Source organism: Sodiomyces alkalinus, assembly GCF_003711515.1.
Source record: "Sodiomyces alkalinus F11 unplaced genomic scaffold SODALscaffold_3, whole genome shotgun sequence".
In the NCBI taxonomy this organism is placed as follows: Eukaryota; Fungi; Ascomycota; class Sordariomycetes; order Glomerellales; family Plectosphaerellaceae; genus Sodiomyces; species Sodiomyces alkalinus.
The window spans coordinates 1,473,417-1,491,699 of record NW_021167081.1 but is presented as its reverse complement, the minus strand read 5'-3'; the positions used below and the strand labels follow the sequence as shown (position 1 = coordinate 1,491,699).

General features: G+C 56.2%; 8 protein-coding genes across 8 annotated transcripts; 2 read left to right on the top strand and 6 right to left on the bottom strand.

Annotated features, from left to right (window-relative positions):
• Positions 1 to 45: 45 nt before the first annotated feature.
• On the top strand, positions 46 to 1,665 carry SODALDRAFT_332082 (hypothetical protein). The gene has a single exon (XM_028611611.1). The coding sequence runs from the start codon at positions 265 to 267 to the stop codon at positions 1,351 to 1,353; it is 1,089 nt and encodes a 362-aa protein (XP_028467737.1). The 5' UTR covers positions 46 to 264; the 3' UTR covers positions 1,354 to 1,665.
• SODALDRAFT_332081 (fructose-1-6-bisphosphatase) lies at positions 1,556 to 3,195 on the bottom strand. The gene has a single exon (XM_028611610.1). The coding sequence runs from the start codon at positions 2,749 to 2,751 to the stop codon at positions 1,714 to 1,716; it is 1,038 nt and encodes a 345-aa protein (XP_028467736.1). The 5' UTR covers positions 2,752 to 3,195; the 3' UTR covers positions 1,556 to 1,713.
• A 936-nt stretch (positions 3,196 to 4,131) lies between these two features.
• Positions 4,132 to 6,109, top strand: SODALDRAFT_141526 (SSO2 protein). Its single transcript, XM_028606792.1, has 5 exons — positions 4,132 to 4,305; positions 4,437 to 4,441; positions 4,563 to 4,681; positions 4,758 to 5,534; positions 5,602 to 6,109. The coding sequence occupies exons 1-5, from the start codon at positions 4,300 to 4,302 to the stop codon at positions 5,892 to 5,894; spliced, it is 1,200 nt and encodes a 399-aa protein (XP_028467735.1). The 5' UTR covers positions 4,132 to 4,299; the 3' UTR covers positions 5,895 to 6,109.
• A 546-nt stretch (positions 6,110 to 6,655) lies between these two features.
• Positions 6,656 to 8,386, bottom strand: SODALDRAFT_141547 (hypothetical protein). The gene has a single exon (XM_028606793.1). It carries the CDS (start codon positions 8,006 to 8,008, stop codon positions 6,785 to 6,787), a length of 1,224 nt encoding a protein of 407 aa, XP_028467734.1. The 5' UTR covers positions 8,009 to 8,386; the 3' UTR covers positions 6,656 to 6,784.
• An 872-nt stretch (positions 8,387 to 9,258) lies between these two features.
• On the bottom strand, positions 9,259 to 13,202 carry SODALDRAFT_343855 (N-acetyltransferase). The gene is made up of 4 exons (XM_028613138.1): positions 13,065 to 13,202; positions 12,794 to 12,979; positions 9,883 to 12,687; positions 9,259 to 9,747 (listed from the first exon to the last, which is right to left on the bottom strand). Exons 1-4 carry the CDS (start codon positions 13,079 to 13,081, stop codon positions 9,543 to 9,545), a joined length of 3,213 nt encoding a protein of 1,070 aa, XP_028467733.1. The 5' UTR covers positions 13,082 to 13,202; the 3' UTR covers positions 9,259 to 9,542.
• A 635-nt stretch (positions 13,203 to 13,837) lies between these two features.
• On the bottom strand, positions 13,838 to 15,046 carry SODALDRAFT_273885 (hypothetical protein; the record flags this gene model as incomplete). The annotated part of the gene is made up of 2 exons (XM_028607923.1): positions 13,838 to 14,586; positions 14,695 to 15,046. The coding sequence occupies 2 exons, from the start codon at positions 15,044 to 15,046 to the stop codon at positions 13,838 to 13,840; spliced, it is 1,101 nt and encodes a 366-aa protein (XP_028467732.1).
• Positions 15,047 to 15,454: 408 nt separating this feature from the next.
• SODALDRAFT_332074 (phytanoyl-CoA dioxygenase family protein) lies at positions 15,455 to 16,387 on the bottom strand. Its single transcript, XM_028611609.1, has one exon. The coding sequence runs from the start codon at positions 16,352 to 16,354 to the stop codon at positions 15,467 to 15,469; it is 888 nt and encodes a 295-aa protein (XP_028467731.1). The 5' UTR covers positions 16,355 to 16,387; the 3' UTR covers positions 15,455 to 15,466.
• A 393-nt stretch (positions 16,388 to 16,780) lies between these two features.
• Positions 16,781 to 18,086, bottom strand: SODALDRAFT_332072 (hypothetical protein). Its single transcript, XM_028611608.1, has 3 exons — positions 17,694 to 18,086; positions 17,462 to 17,622; positions 16,781 to 17,367 (listed from the first exon to the last, which is right to left on the bottom strand). Exons 1-3 carry the CDS (start codon positions 17,702 to 17,704, stop codon positions 17,024 to 17,026), a joined length of 516 nt encoding a protein of 171 aa, XP_028467730.1. The 5' UTR covers positions 17,705 to 18,086; the 3' UTR covers positions 16,781 to 17,023.
• Positions 18,087 to 18,283: the final 197 nt, after the last annotated feature.

Below are 18,283 nucleotides of genomic sequence, written 5' to 3'. Positions count from 1 at the left end.
CAAGACCGACATCGCTGACGATAACCGATATCGATAAGCCGAACCGCCCCCCTGCCTTACCAGCTTCATCGAAAGACCGCCCTCTCTGCTTCATCAACCACTTCTTACGTTTGCCAGTTTCTGAACCTTTCCTACATTTACGGCATGGAAGGATGAAGGTATACCACGAGCACAGAGTCATTGCCAAAGAGGAATCCGCCTAGTGTCAAGCTCCATCCAACGATATATCTGCCATCCACGTCTCGACATCAGCAGACACCCACCATGGCAGATCCCGGATCATCAAGAACAAGTCCCGACCCACGTACTCGAAAAGATGACGAAGAACCATCCATACGCGGGAATACCACATCCCCTACGAACCCTCAGGAGGCGCCACGGGGGTCCCCTTCCCCGGCAGGCGTCCCAGAGGAACAACAACCGCAGTCTCCCGAGCCAGCGCCCGCCGCGCCGCAACCCGTCCCGAAGCTCGAGCCCCCAGGCTTCTTCACCCTGGTAACAAACACGAAATTCGGCGCCACGCTCGCTCCGGGCGCCGCCGGTCCCTGGCAATCAACCCGCCATCCCCGCATCCACTACATCTTCGCCGACGACGACCCCGCGACCCTCACCGCAGCCCTCGCCGCCGCCGCCGCCGCCCACGACAGCGACGCGAAACATCAAGATCGAGGACAACAAGCCCAGTTGTCTTCCTCTTCGCCCTCGGCTTCGATATATGCACGGGAAGGAGGCGAGGCCCCGGGGAGGAGAAGCAAGAACCACGCTATTCTGGTCGATGTCGTCCCTGACACGGCTGAAGGCGACGATAACGCAGCAGCAGCAGCAGCAGCCGCTGGCGGCGGCGGTGGTGTTAACACCGGTACGCAATGGCGCGTTGCCTCGGTCTCGAGCCTGAGTCCCGATTTTGCGGTCACGGAAGCACGGATCACACGGATGGAAGAGTCGTCGTCTGCGCTGGCGGCGATGGAGAGGAGAGGCGGGGGCGGCGGTGGTGGAGCGGGCCTTGGCAGGGGGGGAGAAGAGGAGGAAGTTTCAAACGGAGGGGCGCTGATGCTGAAGATTGAGGGCGTGGAGCTGGCGGAGGAGGACGCCGTTGGAGCGGGCCCGGCCGGCTTGCTTTCTTTGTCCGGGACCGTGGATAAAGATGCGCCCGACACGAAGGAGGATTACGGTTCGCTCATGGATGAGTTTGATAAGAAGATGTCGGTTTTGAGGAAGGTTACCGCTGCTGGGGAGCAATGGGTGAGAATGGCGGAGGAGGATCCGTCTGACGTGGGACCGGAATTGCAGCCAGGGACGACGATCTTGGATACCGAAAAAGAGGAGGACCAGGCAGAGAGGAAGGACTCATGAGGACTGGATAGTATGGGGCACTGCGGGGAAGGGATATATCGATACACTGCATTTTTTTTGTACCACACTGCCAGGATTCCGCTTGGTTAGTATTGTCTCACTAGAGCCGGGCGTTAAGGGGGTGTTACGGGGGTGTTACGGGGGATTCATAAGACCACGCTCAAGAGCATGGTTGGCCTAATTTGCGACGAACAAGTTACGAACGCGATGAACATAATTTCCTAACATCACGGGGTATTTCTAACCATGTGCGATGGATATTCTAAACTTCTATCAATTCTATAGGGCTCCCGTCTCGGTCTCGCAACCTGGCCTCTACGTACGGCGTCGTGTCACCGCAGTGCCCGTTCCCCCTGTCGTCTAACCAAGCAAAGATTCTATGGCAGCCTCAACCTCTTCCCGATTCCCGCAGACCAACCCGCCCCTCTCGTCGCAATCAGCCACGGCCCTCTCAAGGATACCATTCCCGCTGGCAGGGTCGACAGCCTTGCCCCCAACACACTCCATGACCAAGGCGACAGGACATAACTCGTACAGGCGGCGCAGCTTGGCCCTGGTCGACCCGGTGACGGGGGAGACGTACAGGCCGTGGCCCTGAACGAGGGCATGCACCAGGTCCGGGACGAGGCCGCCGCAGTAGCGGAGGGTGCACTTCTCGACGATGAGGCGCTGGACAAGGCGCAGGTAGCGGTCGTCCTCGGCGGCGGAGCGCAGGTTCGCGGGGGCGAAGTAGCGGGTCTTGAAGGGCGGGTCTGCGAGGCAGATGCCGGAACGGATGATCTGGTGGACGGAGCCGGAGGGGTCGATACCGACCTCGAAGCAGGCGGGTGGGAGGCCGGGAATGCGGAGGGCGATGATGGCGGTGGTCCGGGGGCCGTAGACGCCGAGGACGGCGGCGATTTGCTTCGTGGCGGGGTCCTGGTTTAGGGCGGTGGTGCCGTCCCAGATGCCTACGATGGTGCCGACGGACCAGTTCGGGGCGATGATGGAACTTCCATCCAGAGGATCGAAGGCTACTGTGTATTGTTCAGCCGACGACGGCGACGATCCTTCGGCAGATTGAGTAGGTTCGGCGGTGGCCTTGTGGGTCGCATTCGGGCGTTCGATCGGGTCTTCCTCGCTGCTGGCAACGGCGATGGCGGGACACCGAGCGAGGGCCTCCCGAATGATGTTCTCGGCTGAGACATCAATGTTCAGCTGATCGTCACCGAAAGCATTGGCGGTGCCCACGAGAGCGACATGGTGAGAGGATTGTAAAGTGCTGGAAACGGCAGCGATAGCATCGATCAGCGTAGGGAGCACGGAACTGACGAGAGACGAGCGTTTGCTGTCTTGAGGAAGAAGTGATTTTAAGTGATGCTCAAGGGCAGCGTAGGGTGATCCGTTGGGGACGACCATTGTTAGAACTTAGGGCTCACGCTCCCACACAACACTGAGGTTTCGTCCCGGGTTTGTGATGGCCGAGATCTTTATCCAGCTCCTATACCAAGGCTGGTGGTCAAGTTGCTACTATTGCGACCGGGGAAATGACAAACGCCGACATGATTTTCATTTTTCATACTATTTTGAGCATCGAGCACATACAACGTATCAAAATTAAGACTTTGAGTGAGGGATTTGCGGACCGGAAGCCAAGGCGGCGGAGGGGCTGACTGGCAAAGGTGGATCATCACCAAGTTCAGCTAGATGTTGGTGTGGATAAGATAAGATGGGCGGAGTCTTTGCGGCAATGGGTTGGCGGGGTGCTGCTGTCATTCATGGTGATCTGTTTGTTGTCCATTTTCACAGCTTTGATATTCGAGTGCGGTTGTTTTGTGCTACAGTTGCTGGTGGGTATATTCTTCAACGTCTGTTTCATCACGCATTGTTCGAAGTAATGCAATTTGTAGGGTATGATGAGAGTTCGGAGACCACGGCTTTCTCGATTATGTAATTCAGGTACTTTGAACTTTGAACCAGAAATAGACCATGAACGGTCGTACCGACTGTATTAAAACTGCTTCTATACTGTACCTTATACACCGTACGGGGTAGGTCCTACCCCCTGACGAAGTGGCCAGGGGTCGCCATTCGGAAATATGATTCGGTGGCCCTGGCGTTTGTAACGCGGTTTGTCTGGTCTCAGGGTCCAATGGTCCGTCCACTGTCGCATCCAAAACGGGTGCTAAGACGATGCTGACTCCTTTTTTTGTTTTTTTCTCACGTTTCCCACGCGGCAACTGCGACGTCGAGTGCTCCTTCTCGAGCTCGAGATGACACCCGACTTGTCCCTCGTCCCCTCCCCCTGTACCTACCTTATTTTCTTACTTCCCCATTCCTTTATTCCAATCTCACTTCATACTTCTTACACATCTTAGACTTCCCCATTTCCTGTTCCTCTTCTCTGTTCCTGTTTCCCATTGCATGATTAGCATTTCTACTGAATCTTCACGTATTGACCATCGGCCTCCACTAATATTCCTCCACTACCTTCTTTTATTCCTTTCCTTATCCTACTGGCGACTCGAAATCAGCCAAGCTACCTCGAAGTTAATTACACATCTATCACTACCCGACCCTGTCTTGTCTGTTGGCTCGAAATACCTATTCCCGACCTCGACCTCCCGATGATCCTTCCGACCAATCGACCCGACTCTGCGCCGACCGTCAGGGGCTCCTCCCGTTAATTTTTGCCAATTCCCTGGCCAGAACAAACAACACGTCCATCCCTACTTGCACTTGCACCAGACTCGTCCTGGATCCAATCTCGCCGTTCATTGCTTTTCCCTTCCCACGACAACCACATTGCCGTCGTTATTTTGACTCGACGCTTTTCGAAGACGGACTGCCCTGTTCCTCACATCCACGAGATAAGAGGTTTCTCACTACAGCCGACGCAACCCCGGTAGTTACGAATACCTGCAACGTCCTGCAAAAAGAGGCCGTCGCGCTTCCATCAACACCACGATGAGTGTATGTTTCAGCCCCCCGTGCCCTCATGCCTTACCCCCCGGCCTTGTCCACTCCTCCACACGAGGAGAGCTTCAACCGGCTTCTTCCACTCGCATTTTATCTTCCCTCACTAACACACATTGAATCGCCAGTACGGGTACGTATTTCAAAGTCACATTCTACGCTTCGGGACCATTCCGATCCCACCCAACCTGCATCGACGACGACCGAGGACCGTTTGCTTCGTACGTGTGCACTGACTAGAATCCATACAACAGATATGGAGCTGGTCAGAACCCCTTTGATCAACGGGATCCTCCGCCCTCTAGCGGCTATGGCGGTCCCCCAAGCTACAGTGCACCATTTGGTGGTGGAAATGACTACGGTCCATATGGTGGTATGTCTCCATATATCTTCCCTTTATACGTGCACACCAAATTATCCAAAGACAACCTTTAACAATTCTTGGACAGGATCGAACGTCGAGATGGCACCCCTGGCACAGAACGCTGGTCGTTTTGGGCAGGGCGATCCCAACGCCATCCTAAACGAATGCCGCTCCATTGACCAGGGCATCGACGAGGTCGAGCAGAACCTCGGCCAACTACGCATGCTCCAAGATCGCGCTCTCGCCGATGCCGACACCTCAGCTTCCAGTTCCACCAAGCGCCAACTCGATGCCCTCGGCTCCCAGACCATGACCATGTACCGCAGTCTTGTTGAACGCGTACGCACCGTCAAGTCCAACCCGGACGCCCACAGCGCCAAGAACAGCCCGCAGGTCGGCCGCGTCGACCGCCGCCTGAAGCAAGTCATCCAGCAGTACCAGCAGATCGAGGCTGGCTTCCGCAAGAAGAACCAGGACCAGATGGCTCGCCAGTACCGCATCGTGCGTCCCGACGCCGACGAGAACGAGGTCCGCCAGGCCGTCGAAGACCCCAATGGCGGCGCCGTCTTCAGCCAGGCTCTCATGCAGAGCAGTCGCCAGGGCCGCGCTCGCGCCGCCCTCACCGCCGTCCAGGACCGTCACGCCGAGATTCAGCGCATCGAACAACAAATGGTCGAGCTGGCTCAGATGTTCCAGGACATGGACACATTAGTCGTCCAGCAGCAAGCAGCCGTGGCCCAGATCGAGGCCAAGGGCGAGGAGGTCGCCGAGAACCTGGACAAGGGTAACCAGGAAATCAGCGTCGCCGTCAATACCGCAAGGTCCACGCGCAAGAAGAAGTGGTGGTGCCTGGCTATCTGCGGTAAGTCTGTCTCTGTTGTCTGGATCCTCGTTGAACCTTGATCGCTGACTTTCTTTTGATTTTCAAGTCCTCATTCTTGTTATCATCGCTGTCGTGGTGGTCGTCTACTTCGTCGTCAACAACAACAACAACAACGGCGGTGGTGGTGGTGGTGGCAACAATGCAAAGCGCAGCATCGACCTCGCCGCCCTGCCTATCGTCGACACCGTTCCAGTGGATACGGGCAACATCATGCCTCATATCTTCAAAGACAAGATGGTACGGCCAGGCCCAGATTGGCAACCAGGCGCCAATGCGGCACGCGATGCCGCCGCCGTGAGATTTGCCCGCAGGTTGAATAGGGCGCCCTTGAGGTTTTGAGTCGAGCAATCACCAATACTAGACTACATGGATGTCAATCCCAAGCGAATCCCATCCAACTACCTACCTACCTATTCAGCTCGCTGTCCGCTGGTATACAACGCACCATCATTACATCCTACACTGCTCATCTCATCTTTGGGCTCAGCTGGATTCAAGTCTTTTCGCGGAGGGAATATTTTTGACTTGCTCAAGGCGTTTGTTCCTCTCGATATTCTGTTTCTGTGCCCTTCAGCGTCACGGGCGTTGGCATGACTGCTTTGCAACATAGTCTTTTTTTTAGTTTTGTGGCCCATCATATATCCTTCTTCATTTCCGCGTCTTGTCTTCCTACCGCAGTGTTTCACTATCCCCTAGATTTCTTTCGTCTTCGTCGTGCTAACCTATCTACGAACAACGAGGCGAGTTCCAAATTCTACATCGTGCCGAATGCAAGATTCTTCATACAGGAACACCATGACCACATGTTGCGACGTTGCGTTTGGAAGAAGTGTCACCTTGGTTCAATACTTTATTCAGGCTACCTCGAAGCAAAGTAACCAAGGCCATGTAACAGAGTAAGAACAACCCCTGCTCAGTGTTTACCCAGAGTACAGTTGTCAGATCGAGAATTACGATTAGCTATTAAGTATTAAGAGTCTGTGGAACAGACTATCCGAACGGTCCCCTGTCATTCCTGTCATTTCTCGTAGAGATCTCCATCTCGACCCAGACAGAGATCCAGGGGTATCTCACGCATTTGCCATAATCATATTTCGTCAACCCCCTCTCCAAAGCATCCGAACCCAAAGCTACGCGCCATGGCGGCAGCGAAAATGTTCATGAACCATGCGACACTTGTTGCGGAAGTTGTATGTGCCGGCCCGGGGGACTTCAGTCGACTCCCATGTCTATCGTCGGGGCAACACTAGCGGCCCGTTGAAAGTCCTGTGACGCATCACTCCGCCCGGCCGAACAATCGCTATCTTATTGCGTTGTCTAGGGGGACCTTGGTTGTTGTCCTGGGTCGGGGTCTGAGGCCCGACGCCTTGATGATTTTGCCCTTGTCCGGGCTGTCCAGGTCGTCCAGGCTGTGCGAGTTGTCCAGGTTGTCCGGCCTGTCCGGCATACGGATGGCGTCGAGTCGGCATGTCATCAACCCACCTGATGTGCCTGCCACCCTGAGCCCTTGCTCGAGCGCCACCCTGAGCCTGCTGCACCTGGTTGGTATTTCGCCGCTGGGCATTTGGCCGGGGAGGCGGTTGGCGCTGACCTCTCTGTCCACCCTGGCCATCTTGGTCATCCTGGTCATCCTGATCATCCTGATCATCCGAATCATCGTGGTCCTCTCGATCTTTCTGATTTTCGAGTTCCTTCTGGCCGCCGCTGCCCTCCCGGGTCTGACCGTTAGGCAAGGGTGTTGCATTACTGCGTCGAGGTTCAACCTGCAGCGCGTCCTCTTCCGGCCACCTTCCGAGGACGATCATTCGACTCGGACCCCTTCGGAGTCTCACAGCGCGATGGCTCCAAGTCCTTTCCCAGTCACCGTTCCTCTGCATCACCATTGCGGCGCGGAGCTGGTGGCCAAGACAGCCGGAGACGACACCGGACGGGTTCTTGTGACGGCCATCATCCTCATCCTCGTTCTTCTCTGTGGGGGGGTCCCTTTCGATGTAGAGCGGCACTTTATCACACCAGTTCTTGTACCTGTACATCTCACTGCCCTCTGGTTCGTCGGTGGCTCCATCATTGCCGTCTCGGGTGCTGCCTTTGGCGTCTTGAGAGACCCCATTGAGATATCGAGGGCTTACAATGTCATATAGGGAGCTGTCGTCATCCAGCGAGATGTCGTCGTCCAGGGAACTGCAAGCGTCTTGCGAGCTGCAGTCACCTCCATCATTCGTCTCCCGAAAAACGGCAGGGCCACACGGACAGGCACCGGGGCGGATGGGGACTTTCAAGTTCTTGCGGCGACGGGGACAAAACTCCGGGTTGGGAAAGCATGGGTTCTCCAAGATGTTGGTATGCTTGTGCCAGGCCACCTTGAAACCCTTGACGTATAGTTCGCAGCGGGTCCAGTTGATCCGGCGTCTGCAGCCGCAGAAGGGGCAGTAGGCCAAGTCTTCAACGCACATGGTTATTTGTGATCGGTACACATGTGCGCACCTGCCGTGACTTTCATACTTTCATTAGTTATTCCATTCTCCGTGGTTTTTGTTAACGTATGTCAACTTACCACTGCGCAGTTCAGGTGTATTCTACTCGTGAATCTTATTATTCGTTTCAGAGTATGAATACGGGTCGTGATAGCGCAAGTGAAGTGTTAGGTAGTGCGGCAAAGGCTGATTGGCATTGTGGGCTGTGTCAAAGAAGTTGTGTTCTTGGTTGTAGTCCGTCAAAGTGAGGTCTGGACGACTGTGTATAGCGGAGTAACAGGAGTAACAATAAGGCGTGATTCAGGAGAAGAGGGAAACTGAGGCTCTGTATCATTGCCGGGTATTTTGTTGCGTGGGAAGAGGCAAGGGGGCAAGGGGGCAAGGGGGCAAGAAGGCAAGAACCTCTGGCCGGGTGGATTAACAGTGATAATAGACGCCTTATGCTGTGCGAACCAAGACACCGCGTATAGTGGAATATCTTGCTGGGTTCTCTAAGGTAGTGGTAGGAGCTAGGAGGTCATGGTAGATTGGGTTAAGAGTCGTGATGGTCATGATGGAGCCTGGAGGGCACTACGGGTAAAGTGCTGTTTGTGTTGTTGCTGTTTGTGATGCTGTTGACTGAAAATAAACAAGGGGCAGGTCACCTGGCCAAAAAGAAGTAGAAGGTTAAGGCAGGTAAGGTAGCCAAAGTGAACTGTCTACCCTGGCTACCTCGAACTGTTGAACGAGAGGAAGTTAGTAGGAGATAAGGTAGATACTGGGGATAGCATCTGTAATGAATGGTAAGTAAAGTAGGTAGACAGGCGCGGTCTTGTGTGGATATGATGTGTGATAGCATGGATGTTTTGCTGATTGCCTGGAAGGTGCAATGCTGCTCTTGCCCTCTTCTCTCCGAGATAGAAGAAGGGAAGTCGCTGGGGAATGTAGAGGGAAAGAGGGAAAGAGGGAAAGGGAATAAAGGCAGAACTCATAGTAAATAGTCCAGGTAGCTCCTTCCAGTAGTAGATATGGCCACTCCGTATACTCCGAAGGTATAAAAGGAGAGGAAGGCACGACTAAAGACGTCACAATCTGGACTCAGTCTCTTCATAAAGCTTGAGCTTACCTACTCGGCTTGCAATACCAACGCTCAACAGCCATCCACACCTGCCAGAAAACCTCCTCACAGCCTCATCGCGACACACATGACTGAAAATGGCTGTTCAAGTTCAACAACATGGGACAGTATAGTGGCAATGTCGCTTTCCAAGCCCAAGCCTCTTTGGCCAGACCTCGGTGAGAAATGTCGATTTCTAAATCTGGGTACTCTGGGTACTCTCAACACAGTTCTATGACTCCGGACTCCCCTCGACAGAACAAATGACGACCTTTTTTTTTGCAAACCATACCAACATAACGGAGATGAGGAAAGGGACAAGCAAAGGCCCAGGACATATGGATGTTACACTCATCTTCCCCCTATTCATACCCGAAATCGTAGGGCCTGGCCATAGGAGATGTCCTCACCTATTATCTAGGCCTTCTTTCCCGACTTTTTTGCCTTTTTCCTCGACTTCTCTCCGAATGCCTCCTCGTACACCTCCGCTGCCGTCGGTCCCGCCTTGCGCTTCGCCTTGGTCTTCACGCTGACTATCGCGCTGCTCTTGCCCGTCTTGGCCGCGTTGAGCACTTGCTGCTCTGCCTCCTCCCACGCCGGCGCGTCGACCTCAATCTCGTACCTAGAGGCAAGCATTCCTGTTAAAAATCATCGCCCTGAAATAATTGGGGAGGATAGATCGACGTGGATCGACTAGATTGGGGTTGGGTAGTTCGGGGGTAAGGGGCAGAGGGCACATCTCGTTGCTACTACTTACTGGTCAAGGGGTAGGGAGTCGATGAGCTCCCGCTGCTTCTTGCGCAGTTGCTGCAGAGCCTCATCGCCCCCCTCTTCCAACTCGTCCTGAAGCGTCGTCTCCAGGGGCACGAACCGCTCGTCCACCTTCTCGTCCTCGTGGACTCCTGTGGCGTTCTCCCGGCTGACCCCTATCGCGTTGCCCTGCGGAAGCTGGGCAGCCACCGCCTCCGACACCAGCGTGCTGAAGTGCCCCGTGACCTTGCGCAGGATCTTGATGAACATGGCCAGGACCTGTTGCGACGGGAGGTTGAGCTCGTCGCTGATCGCATCGACATCCTTCCGCTGTAGGCCGATCGCCAACAGAATGGCCTGCTGCACGCCCGTCAGTTTGACATCAGCCTTCAGCCGCCCCGTGAAGTAGAGGTGAGCAATCGTCGGCATCATATCAAGGATGACGTGGTAGTCCAGCATGTTGTTGGCATACGACTCGAGGCGCTTGAGGTCGAAGGGTGTCAAAACCCCGTCCAGGTCGGCCTTGGTCAGTGACGTCGGCTCCTGCGAATCCAGCTTGGCTCCCGCATTGGCGGATTCATCGATGCTCAGCGCCATGACCGATGGGAACGCCCGGAACTGATACGAGAGCAGCGACAAGAACCGTCGGTGGAAGTCCCGACAGAAGGCCCCGAGCCATGACTGGTCGCCACTGGCTTCCAGCGGCCGGATCATCACGCACGTGTGCTCGCCCGTCAAGTCGTTCACCGTCTGCCTGAGGTACACCGGCGCGAACTGCGCCCGTTTCCAGAACTTGTGCAACTGCGGGTTGAGGCCGTAGCCGACGCCCACGTAGTCCAACGCCTGCGGCTTCTTCTCCGACAGCTTGGCAAACAAGGGCGGCATTTTGTTGATGTCCCGCACCTTGATGTTATCGTCGAGTAGCGACGCAGTGGCTAGCTCGCCGTCGGTCACCCGCGGCATGGTGTCCTGGTCCTCCATCGCCTCATCCTCGTCGTTCTCCGACAAACTCGTGAACCTCCCCTCGTAGAAGTCCACCAGCAGTTGTAGCGCCTTCGTGCCGTATCCCATGCTGACGTATTCCGGGTTCGTGGCGATTCGCACGACGCGGCCGCCCGAGAGCGTAGCAAAGTCCTCGTCTTGGAATTGCTGGCTCACCAACCACGGGATCATGTCTCCCGAGGGCCGCTGGCCCCGGCTCAGCGAATTGAGGACGCTCTGCCTGCTGATTTTACCTTCCAGCGCCACCTGGATGACACACAGCGGCTCCGGTAGCCGTTGGTGCTCTTCAGATATGGGCGGCACGAGCACGTACAGCTCATGCGCCGGAGCATCGCTCATGAGCTGGAGGTCGTCCGGCGAGTTCTTGTAATGGCTGGCCACGTACAGCGCCACCATCTGCTGGAGGAACTTCTCCGAGACCGGGTGGAAAGAGAAGAGCGTGTCGCGGTTGACATGGAGGAGCTGGCACTGCGAAGGGTCCGGACAGCCCTGGCCGCTCATCTTGGCCCTGGGAAGTGTGGCATCCAGGCAGAGCACGGTGTTGAGCCACTTCTCGACCGAATCCCCCTTGGCGTATCGGATAGGTTCCGCGAGGGTGATCTCTCGCAACGTGCGACTGGCCTGGTATCCCGTAGACTGGTCCTTCGACGCCCTCCCCGTGGATCGGTCCGCCACGGTGGTCTCTACATCCGCCGTGGCGCCCGGTCGTGACTGTTCGCGAAGCTGCTTGATGAGCTTGAGGGAGAGGGACCGGCCCGTACCCTCGTAGCCGTTGATGGTCGAGGCCATGAATACCAGGTACGGACCCATCAATTTCCGCACCAGGGGCAACGGAATGGCGGCCGCTTCATCGATGACCACCAGCTCCGCCTGGCCGAGCACATGGGCATCCTGCGGCCTGATGTACTGGATGGTCTGGCGATGTTGTCTGTAGATGTTGACGCGCACGATGGCTTTGTTGAAATCCGGGTTGGTCGACTGGATGATGGAGTAATCGGCATGGTCCGCGTAGCCCAGGGCATCGAAGCCCTTGAAGACGAACTCGAACAGCGTCTTCAAGTTCTCGGGCGACGGCGACGTGATGAAGATGTTGCTGTACCCGTGGGCGACGGCGGCGGCGACGGCAACGCCCATGGCCGCCGACTTGCCGCGCCCTCGGGCCGCCGTGAGCGTGACGGTGCTGCGGAGCGTCTTCTCGGCGATGGCGTCGACGAAGGTCAGGAGCGCCTTGGCCTGGTCGACCGTCTTGGCGAGGGTGACCAGGGACCCCACGGGCTGGGTGTCCCGCAGCGACTCCTTCATGCCGTCCAGCTCGACCTCGGCGGCGGTCTTGGGCTGGTCGAGGTCGGGCGGGGGCAGGGCCTTGACGGACTTGCCGCCGGAGATGGGGAGGACGTTGAACTCGTCGTCGATGACGAGGCAGGAGTCGCAGCTGCCGAGGGAGAGGATGAAGCGCTCGTTGAAGCGGGCCACGACGTCGTGGTGGGCCTCGGTGCGGTAGCGGGCGTGCACGTCCATGGTCAGGTTGTAGAGCTGCTTCAGGCTGCTCATGCCCTTGAGCAGGAGGACGACGAGGCCGCCGCCCTCGACGGTCTCGATGGTCCGGGCGAGCGTGTTGGGGGTGATGGCTTCGAAGTCCTGCAGGATGCACATGCCGAAGGTGTTGCCGAGGACTTTTTCCGTCTCCTTGTAGTACACGTAGCGGATGTTGTGCAGGGAGACGAAGAGCTCAAAGGGGTCCTCTGCGTTGGCTTCCCGGATGCCGCGCTTGATTTCCCGCTTGATCTTGGCCTCTCGCTTCTTTCGGTGACTGGGGGGGGGGGCATGTTAGCCACCAAAGACCGCACACATGCAACCAAGCAGGCAATTTTTTTTTCTTCTTTTCGTCTCGTATCCACCTAGTTTGTTGGACATACCTTGTGAAGCCTAGCAGCTTGTGCTTATACGCCCACATCACCGACTTGTTCTGTTTCACGTCCATTTCGGACCTGATGTAATGCAACTTGACAATAGCATCTTTGGCATTATCGCCCACGACGACGAAAAAGCTGCGTTTCTTCTCTTGTATGCCATTTCGAATGAGCGCGGGGATGCGCGAATCTCTAGAGTCGGGTCGTCGTCGTTAGAGGCCTTCTTCCTAATTGACAAAACACGGGGGGGGGAATTGAGGTGGGGGAATCAACTTACACTTGTTTCCGTGACATCTTGGAGGACTAAGGAAATACAGTAGATAGGGCTGTGGTGAGCCGCTAGAAAAGATTGTTGCGGAGTTGCGGACAAGGACCAGTCGCGCAAAGACACACACACACACAGTCTCTCTCTCTCTCTCTCTCTGAAGCGCAGCTTGAGCTCTCTGCAGTATGGGATTCCAAAATTTTGGCGGAGAACATTTTCTGCCGGGCGGTGGACATTTAGAGTGGAGACATGTTGTAGACGTGGGGGTGGCTGTGAGCCAATGACAAGCCGACATCACTCGGGGTCTTCAGCCTCACGTAAAGTGCCAAAGTGGCGACGCAACTCATGCAACTCTACATACACTGTTGTACACTACATTATGTTACAGCGGCACAAGCTCATGACTCGGGCCACACCTTCATCGGAAGACGTCCAAGGGTGTAGCATATCCAACGGTCGACCCGGGGCAGCTAGTGCATCAGACAATTGTTGACGAGAAAAATGCCAGCCATTGATTTGACGTCGCATGCCGTGTGGCAGTCTATGAAGAGAGACGACACACGAGAGCGGGAAGCTCGCCTATGCAATGGATGCCACATCTGCACATCGAGGGGAAAACAAAAATGTCCTGAGCCCCCAAAACACCAAAAATCGAGCATGAAGAGAGAACCCTTGCTTGTGCAGATGAGATTATGCCGGAGACAGACCAAGGAGGGGGAAGAGACAACAAAAAAAAAAAAAAAAAAAAGGAATGAAGCCTGCAAAGTCCACGGTGTTTCCATGCCTTATACCCTATCCAGCTTCCGTCGCAGGTTGCGAGTCCGCTTCATGAGCTTCTTGTACTTCTTCTTCTTCATCTTGAGCTTGCGCTGGCGCCGGACGCTGATGGCCCGCATGGCGCCGCCGCCGTCGTCGTCGTCGTCGTGGGCGACCTGGGCCTCCTGGAAGCGCATCTGGCGCAGGGCCATGCGTTCGAGGAAGGAGCGCGGGGCGGCGCCCTCCTGGACGATGCGGGGGCTGTGGGCGACGACGCGGACGTGGCCGTCCGGGTCGGTGGACTCCTCGATGGTGAAGAGGGCCTTGTAGACGCGGTGCTGCGGGGACTCGTCGAGGAGCTCTTCGGCGGCGGCATCCATCATCTGGGCTGCTGCTTCGTCTTGACCCGCCGACGCCGACGCCGGTTGGGGTTGGGGCAGCGGCGGGGGGCGGAAGGGGACGAACTGGCCGGCCATGGCGTTGAGCTGGACGTAGACGCTCGACTCGCTGCCGTCGGGGTGCTTGAGGTCGATCTTGCGGACGGAGTCGCCGTGGGCGTGGGCGTCGGCTTCGGCGTGGTCGGAGATGGTCATCTTGGCCATGGCGCCGTCGAGCTCGTCGGCCGTCCGGGACAGCGTGCTGATGACCTCGGAGACGTTGCCGGCCCTGGAGCGCTTGTCGAAGATGGAGGCGAAGGTCTCGTCGCTTATGGTCCTGGGTATGCTGTGGGTGACGGATATCGGGCGGTGGAGGGAGAAGAAGGTGGAAAGGCCGAGGGCTATAGACGGGGTTTGGTGTTGTCAGTGATCACCGTTCGAATAGATATTGAGAGGGAGAGGAAGAGGAGGAAAAGAAAAAATGAAATAGAAAAAAAAATCTGGCTTACCTTCTTGGGAAAGATGTTGAGTGCTGGGCACGCTGGGCAACTTCGGAGAAGCCACGGCATCCTTGGCCTTGCGTTTCCTCTTCTCGCCGTTGGACTTGGACTCGCCGGACCGGGAAGACGCAGTGGCCGGGACAGCGGATGGCCGGGGGATGTCCTTGGGGCCATTGTCGGAGCTGGAAGGTTTGGAAGACGAGAAGCGTCGCTGGTGTCGACCAGGTCTGGCAGCGATGGCGACGGTGACGGCGACGGTCGCAGGTGCAGCAGCCCGTGGCGCGGAGGCGGTTAAGGACGACGAGACGACCTGGAGCGGCGAGGCCGGGACGGAAGCCACACGGCGCACCGAGGGCCACATGGTTTCTGTCACCGAGTGCGCACGTCTAGGTAAAGTAGAGGCGGAACGGTCAAAGGGGAAGGGAATGCCAGAGGAGGCATTCGGTGACGATGCGAAAAGAGTTGTTTTTTGCCGCTGGGGGTCAAAGACTCGAAAAGGTGAGGTTCGACCGATCCTGGGATTTGGCTGTAGCGAAAAGATGCACAAGACTTGGCTCGAGCCACCTGATAGGCCACGCCTGAGGCATCAACCGAGGTCGCTTAGTCACCAGCCTTGTTACGTGATACAATCTACCGTGTAAGGTACATATCTACCTTACCTAATCTAAGGTACCTTTAGAGATCGGAAGAACAAAGCCAACTAAGGTCATCTGCCCGCAAGTCGGGTTCCCATTCATCTCGTGATCTTCGCTTCCCGAACCCCCCTCCTTTGCTCCTCTGCTCACTCTTCAAGAGAAAAGCCAAGCTCCCCCACTTCTCGTCCCATCTTGATTAGCATCTCTCGCATGTGCTCCGCCCTCCCTCTCTCCCTCTCCCCCAGAGCACTCAGGTCCGCCCGATCCACCCAATCCTTAAGCCCATGCTGCAGCACGTTCCGAGCCCGGAGCGTGCTTCCCTCCACGTGTCCGGCACTGCCATGCAACGTCATCCTCTCCTTCCGAGCCTCGTAGACCCCGCGGTGCAGAATGTTGTTGTTATAGAACACCGCATCCCCGGCACGGAGCGTCACCTTCATCTGGCCCGGCACGTCGTCCTCGTAAGGGCCAGCCGCCCGCTCCGCCACGGTGCGCGCGCGCGCGTGGGACCCGGGCACCACCACGAGGCTCTCGTCGTCGTAGAGCGCCAGGTTCCACTGCGCCGAGAAGGCGGGCTGCCGGAGCCGCGCCAGCTCTTCCTCGGCCGTCGCCGTCGCGGGGATGTCGTCGCGGTGCCACCGTAGAGAAAAGTCGGCGTCGGGCCGCACCAGCAGGTTGAAGAGCTCCATGACCAGGTCGTCGTCACCGCATTGGAGCAGCGCCTTGGTCGGCCCGACCACGGCGTCGGAGAAATAGGTCCGCACGAAGAGGGCGCTGCCTGGCAGGTCTGGGTGCATCAGGCCCTGGACCCCCCAGATGCCCTCCGTCGGCGGATTATCTGGGTTTTTAACCTTGGGCCAGGGGGGGAATTGTTTCGGGAGGGTGCGTACATGGGGCCATTTCCCAGCCCGGGCGAGCGCTGTGATGTTTTGGGTCGCTTCGTGGAGTATGGTGAGTTCCTGGGGTGATAGGACCGAGGGGACGATGACGAAACCGTCTCTGTTAAGACGGTCCAGAAGGCTGGAGGTAGTCATGTTAGAAGGGTGGAGGTGAAGGAGGAGGAGGAGGCTACCCTGCCGTTTCGTCTACACATACTTGACTTATTGGTGTAAGGTAAGTTATGTATTGACCACACAAGGTTAAAGACCCCTCATACTGCGGGGAAACGTGGAAAGATCGGCTGCCAGGAACAATGACCTAGGTAACTTTAGTCCGACAGTCTTCCTACCTTATCCAGATGCGAATAAATCGACTACTGGCAGCTCCTGTTTCCCATCACCCGTCTCAGGATTTCATATACTCTCGGACAACGCACCGAGGTCGGGCATTTCTTTGATTCCACTGACATGCTAGGAAGCACAATGTGCAGCCAAAGAGGAAGAAGGGATGCCAATCAAATAGCGGTGTTTACTCGAAAGACAGGCACATAATGTCGATATGAAAAAGAAAAAAAGAAAATAGTGCCATTGGTAACACAAAAAAGAAACGCAAGATCTAGACCTATCATGCATGCGTGCTATGTCATGCCATGCCATGCCTGCTCCCCAGTGTGCCGTGCGGTGCTAGCCACTATGGACCGATCTATGTATTGCAAATGCCGAACCAGTAACCGGTGAACGTAGGAAAAGTTGAGAGTGACCCAGTAGCACGCTACTCGCCCAAAGAACCAAAGAGAGAGGGAGGGAGGGAGAGCAACTACTCCCTCATGAACTGTTGAGGTAGCTCAAGTAACAGTTCCAGCCAATGCTAATAACATTGACAAAGAGGACGCGGTGCTGAAGCGGGACAAAGGTGAAATTGATGCCCTGCACGGCGGGCCAGATGAAGTAGTTGGTCTTGAGCGCCGATGCGTAGCTCTTGTCGAGCTTCTCGCGCGGGCTGGTGCCCTCCAGGACGGCCATGGACGAGAGGAAGACGCCGATGAAGGTCGGGGCGAAGATGAGCTGGTCGCAGGCCACGCGGGCCGCCGTCTCGGCCGTCTTGTTCTTCATGACCACGTTGCGGGCGAGGAACTTGAACCAGGTCGTGGCCGCGGGGCCGAAGATGGCTAGACGATGGACGAATTAGCAATTCCGTTTTTTCTTTGCGTCGTTTTGTCGCACGTTTGGATGCGGTATTCTTTATGGGAATGGGCAACGCACTTCCGCCGTAGAGGGCCATGCGGCCGGTACGGGCCATGTCATGGTTCTTCGCGCCGCGTTTCTCCACGGCCTGCTGGGCGATGGTGTCGCCCGTTGCGAAGAGAACGGCTGTGGTGATACTCTGTGTGAGCAGAGGCCGCGCAGCCAGACGTGCTTGGTACCTGACAAGATAGGATGAGCCATCAGTCAATGGACACAATACAAGACATGAGAGACAGGTCGCAGTAATTACCAGCCGAGCATGATGACGGATTAGTCTATGGTTGATGTGTTGGCGGTGAGGAGAAGTGAGTATACAACGGTAGAGGCTAAAGGAATGATCCTCTTCTGACGAGTCTCGAGTGAGCGATGAGAAAGGCCAAAAAAAATTGGATCGAGGATGAAGTTTTGACCGATATCTCGCGTCGCGGAATTCCCGTATCAGAGACGGCCGATCAGTTGGTCTTGGGGGAACAGGGATACGGTAAGAGATGACGTCTTTGAATATTGGCTTCAGAACAGCATAAAACACCAAGAAAAAAAAGAAGAAGAAAAAAAGGAAACGATGATGGAAAGCTGGATACAGACGAAGCAAGAAAAAGTGTTGCGCTGGAAATGAAGTAATTATGGAAGGGAAGGAAAAGCTAGTCCTGTCAGGAGGACATGAAGTAACAAGGGTAATAAGGTGGATGGTGGATGGTGGACTAGTGTGAGGTACAACGTACCCAGCCGGTCGGTGAGCGGACAGTGGGCCCTGTCACCTGGACTATCGTGAAGCGCTAGTACCATTTTAGGGCGGCGTTGAGAGACTGGGCTTGGCCTAATAGAACCCTATCCCGCCTG

What these genes read in the sequence shown, in the direction of transcription:
- SODALDRAFT_332082 (XM_028611611.1), top strand. Translation starts at nt 265, where the DNA reads ATGGCAGATCCCGGATCATCAAGAACAAGTCCCGACCCACGTACTCGA.
- SODALDRAFT_332081 (XM_028611610.1), bottom strand. Translation starts at nt 2,751, where the DNA reads ATGGTCGTCCCCAACGGATCACCCTACGCTGCCCTTGAGCATCACTTA.
- SODALDRAFT_141526 (XM_028606792.1), top strand. An exon ending in TGACTACGGTCCATATGGTG is followed by an intron (nt 4,682 to 4,757) that starts GTATGTCTCCAT and finishes ATTCTTGGACAG; the next exon opens with GATCGAACGTCGAGATGGCA. An exon ending in GTGGTGCCTGGCTATCTGCG is followed by an intron (nt 5,535 to 5,601) that starts GTAAGTCTGTCT and finishes TTGATTTTCAAG; the next exon opens with TCCTCATTCTTGTTATCATC.
- SODALDRAFT_141547 (XM_028606793.1), bottom strand. Translation starts at nt 8,008, where the DNA reads ATGTGCGTTGAAGACTTGGCCTACTGCCCCTTCTGCGGCTGCAGACGC.
- SODALDRAFT_343855 (XM_028613138.1), bottom strand. An exon ending in AAGCTGCTAGGCTTCACAAG is followed by an intron (nt 12,688 to 12,793) that starts GTATGTCCAACA and finishes CCCCCCCCCCAG; the next exon opens with TCACCGAAAGAAGCGAGAGG. An exon ending in GACTCCCTACCCCTTGACCA is followed by an intron (nt 9,748 to 9,882) that starts GTAAGTAGTAGC and finishes GCTTGCCTCTAG; the next exon opens with GTACGAGATTGAGGTCGACG.
- SODALDRAFT_332074 (XM_028611609.1), bottom strand. Translation starts at nt 16,354, where the DNA reads ATGACTACCTCCAGCCTTCTGGACCGTCTTAACAGAGACGGTTTCGTC.
- SODALDRAFT_332072 (XM_028611608.1), bottom strand. An exon ending in CATGGCCCTCTACGGCGGAA is followed by an intron (nt 17,368 to 17,461) that starts GTGCGTTGCCCA and finishes TCCATCGTCTAG; the next exon opens with CCATCTTCGGCCCCGCGGCC.